Source organism: Sinocyclocheilus anshuiensis, unplaced genomic scaffold (genome assembly GCF_001515605.1).
Source record: "Sinocyclocheilus anshuiensis isolate Anshui unplaced genomic scaffold, SAMN03320099.WGS_v1.1 scaffold11, whole genome shotgun sequence".
Lineage (NCBI taxonomy): Eukaryota > Metazoa > Chordata > Actinopteri > Cypriniformes > Cyprinidae > Sinocyclocheilus > Sinocyclocheilus anshuiensis.
Window position 1 is genome coordinate 705,828 of NW_015551076.1, and position 3,655 is coordinate 709,482.

At 38.9% G+C, this 3,655-nt stretch overlaps 1 protein-coding gene across 1 annotated transcript; it reads right to left on the reverse strand.

Annotated features, from left to right (window-relative positions):
* Positions 1 to 30: 30 nt before the first annotated feature.
* Positions 31 to 2,666, reverse strand: hoxb10a (homeobox B10a). The gene is made up of 2 exons (XM_016452459.1): positions 1,830 to 2,666; positions 31 to 721 (listed from the first exon to the last, which is right to left on the reverse strand). The coding sequence occupies exons 1-2, from the start codon at positions 2,401 to 2,403 to the stop codon at positions 450 to 452; spliced, it is 846 nt and encodes a 281-aa protein (XP_016307945.1). The 5' UTR covers positions 2,404 to 2,666; the 3' UTR covers positions 31 to 449.
* Between the last annotated feature and the right edge of the window lie 989 nt (positions 2,667 to 3,655).

Below are 3,655 nucleotides of genomic sequence, written 5' to 3' on the forward strand. Positions count from 1 at the left end.
ACACCCCCCCCCCCCCCCCCCCCCCCAAAAAACAACCGCTAACACTCATAACCTGTAACAAACATCGTCCTCATAGGCTAATGGGAAAACATTGTTTAAATATCGAAAATTACAGAATATTAGGTCGCTGAAAAGTTGACCAGAACTTAACCGACATCAATAAACATTGTCCATGGGCCTTGTGTGAATACAAGCTTACATCGAATAGCCAAAAACGTCTCTTCTTATTTCGTTACAATTTTCTGTTCATCTTCATGCAAGGTATTAAATTTATGTCCATTACATTTGCCTTATTGAACACATATTGTGAAACACCGTAGTAAGATTTGACTGATCGTTTCCTCCCGTTAATCCATCAGAAGCAGCAGTTGCATCAATCCACTTGCACCGGATGAGCTGCAATGATTTGTGCGCCGAGTTAGGTATTTTTAACCGTCTTACATAGCAAACTAGACAGTGAAACTTGTGCCAGGGTCCCTTGTCTGATGCTCTCGAGTCATTTTTTTCAGCTTCATCCTGCGATTCTGAAACCAAATCTTAACCTGGCGGTCGGTGAGATTTATGCTCCGGCTAATCTCCAGGCGGCGCTCGCGAGTCAGGTACATGTTGAATAGGAATTCTTTTTCCAGCTCTAAGATTTGGTGTTTGCTGTAAGGACATCGCTTCTTCCTCCCTGCTTTCGCCGACAGCCAGCCATTTGCAGCGTTTTCTAAAGTCACGTCTTCAGATAAAAAGAGAAAGAGAGACAAGGCTATTATACAGTTGCCCTTCACAGTGAGCAAATAGCCACTGAGCTTGACGCTCGCGGCCATTACCTGGCTGTGTCCGACATTTTATGACAGGAAATAATGTCAGCACAGACTACGCACTGTCTCTGTTGGTCGGCGAGAGAGGGAGAAAAAAAAAACAAATGAGGAGAAAGGGAGAGAACGATGCATGATATGAATTGCATAAACATTTTGAAGTTCATTCAAAAATTATCTTAACTAAAGCGAATTTAACCAATTATATTTAGCCAATAACTGGTTCATAAAATGGACGAAGCCAAGAAAAGTAAAAAAAAAAAAAAAAGAGTAAAAGAACAAGGGAAAAAAGAGAAAGAAAAAGTATTGGCCCTCACATTCCAGAGGCTGAAAGGACATTTACTTGTCACCTTTAAAGTTTTCTCATTTATAATGCAACTTTCAATCGTTCTTAATTTTTTGTTATAGGTTTAGCATAATTTAAAAAATGTCTTAAAAATAGCCTACTGCACATTTCGGGCTAAACAAATAAAATACATAAGTGAATATTCAAGATATAGACTATTTAGGAAAAATGGCAAACCAGTTACACACACACACCTTTTAGAAATGTTAGGCCTCTGCCACGTTTATCAGAGTCCTTAAAACGCGTGTATATATTGCTCTAAAATACTAGGATAGTAAAAATATTTTTTACATGGCTGCTCTGAATCTGCTAACGTTGGTTTATCTTTACATTATAGGCCTAGCCTCAATAGCCTACACACGAAGTGTGTAATTATACCAAACCGTCAGTTCAGACTTTCTTCATTTCACATGAATAAAAAGTGTCCTAAAGCAATGCCACACCTGGCCCACACTAAGGTTTCCAGTTGACAATGGATCCTTCCGCTGTTTTGATGTTCTGAGAAACGACGTGCAATTTAGTCTGTCTGGGGCAATTCGGTGCAATAAATTCATTTTCAAGCCCTGGTTCTCTTTGTGTCTTAGTGGCTACACCCTTCAATTGCTTTCGGAAAGGGAAAAAATAAAATCTTGATGGGCTTGCTTTACCCACTGCTGTCTCTTTTAACCTTGTTTACCCACCTTGCGTTCCCTTTCTGTGAGTTTTATCGCTCCCGGTAAAGTCTGTCTGGAGATTATTTGGCTCTGTGTCGTCTCTACTCCTTTGACTGATGCTCAGTGTGGTGATGATGCTCCCGGTGGTTCTGCTTTCACTCCACTGGCTTGGGTATTTAGTGCTTTCCGTCGTTAAATAATGCGTATAGGGCTTATTGTCAGTTTCTGAACAGGAAGGCGCGGAGAAAGACAGACTGTGCAACTGTTGGGAGTCTGAGTGGGAAGAGTGCGACGGACTCTCTGGATCCGTGTCGGTATTAAGAGATAAGAGTTTGTGTCCGGAGTAAAAAGACGGTTCTGGACGATGGTTGTCGTCAGTGCCGTTCAGAGAGCCCATATCTGTCATGAATCTGCTGAAGGCGGAGATGTCGAGAGGCTGTCTGGCTTGCCCTGTTGGGTCCAGAGAAAAATAGAAGGGGTCCTCTTTTCGACCTGAAGCGCTGATGGGGCACGCGCTGACATGAGAAACCTGGACAGGACTCAAGCGCACTCCGTCCCAGTTCACAGCTCCATGGAGAAATTGGTGACGCGGCAGAGCCATGACTTACCGGGAAATTTCTGAATCTGTTTTATTGTCTGGAGCGCGATCGACTACGCTGGGGTGGTCCCGCTATTTTGTACTTGGCACTCCAGGTTAGGACGTGAGCCTCCGTTCGCCCCACGCAAAGGATCTTTTAGACTTGGGCTATCGAAAGATTTCCCTTCAGACAATGTGACAATCACCGCAGAGAATTTGTCAGAGAATGACATTGCTGGAGCATATTTTGGGCCAAGGCAACATTGTCCTTACTATTGGCTTTTCAAGCAGTATGGCGCACGTACGTTTCCTTCTGCTGCGAGCTCAATAGAGACTGGGGTTCACGGACAAGCTCCTCCCCTTGCAGAACTGCTTAATTCAAGTGCTTCATCAAGCTTCCATCCCAAATCATTGTGATTTTGTTTTATTAATGCGATACCAGATTATAGGTAAATGTCTGAATAAAAGCACATGAAGACAATCTTATTAGGCTAATCTTATTGATTATTTGAAGATTTAAAAATTATAATAATAAATTATAGTCAAGGTGAACTAAAGTTTAGCACTGTCTTTGCGAATTAGGTCAACCATACATGTTACAAAAATACTGGTAATAAATATTTAACCAAAAATATGAACTAGCCTAATTAAATTTGCTGGCATTAAAAGTAAAAAAAAAAGACCATTAGATATCAAATAACACCGATTATAAGAGTCTAAAATAAGCAACACGAATAGGCTAATTAAATTGACGCAATGTTTTTATTCACAGTATACAAATTAATTTATAAGCTGCCGCTATTTAATAATAATAATAATAATAACATAGTTCTTATTTTATTATAATAGATGCTGTCAATAATGAATTAATTTAGTTTATTACATAACTGCAGCTATAGTATGCTTTTTAACTGTGTTTTATTATTATCCGTGTTATGTTATTGTATTTTTTATATTTTATATATAAGAGGAACAAAACGGATTATATGCGTAAGTAAAATAGCAATTTGGGTCAAATTTAGTTTGGGTCAAATATTTCAAAGGTACCAATAAAAAGGTTTTAGTATTTAGTATTTATCTTTTGTTTCAGAAAAACAAGATAGGAGTGAGAGCACACAATATTTTAACGGAGTATAGCAAACACTCTGTAAAAATATATCGTCAATAACATGTTTTAGAAAGATGGGCTTGTCCTAATAATCAGTAGATTCTGTAGATAAACTTTGTTAAATTTATTATTTATATATCTGACGAGATGTGAATTAAAAGATTAAAA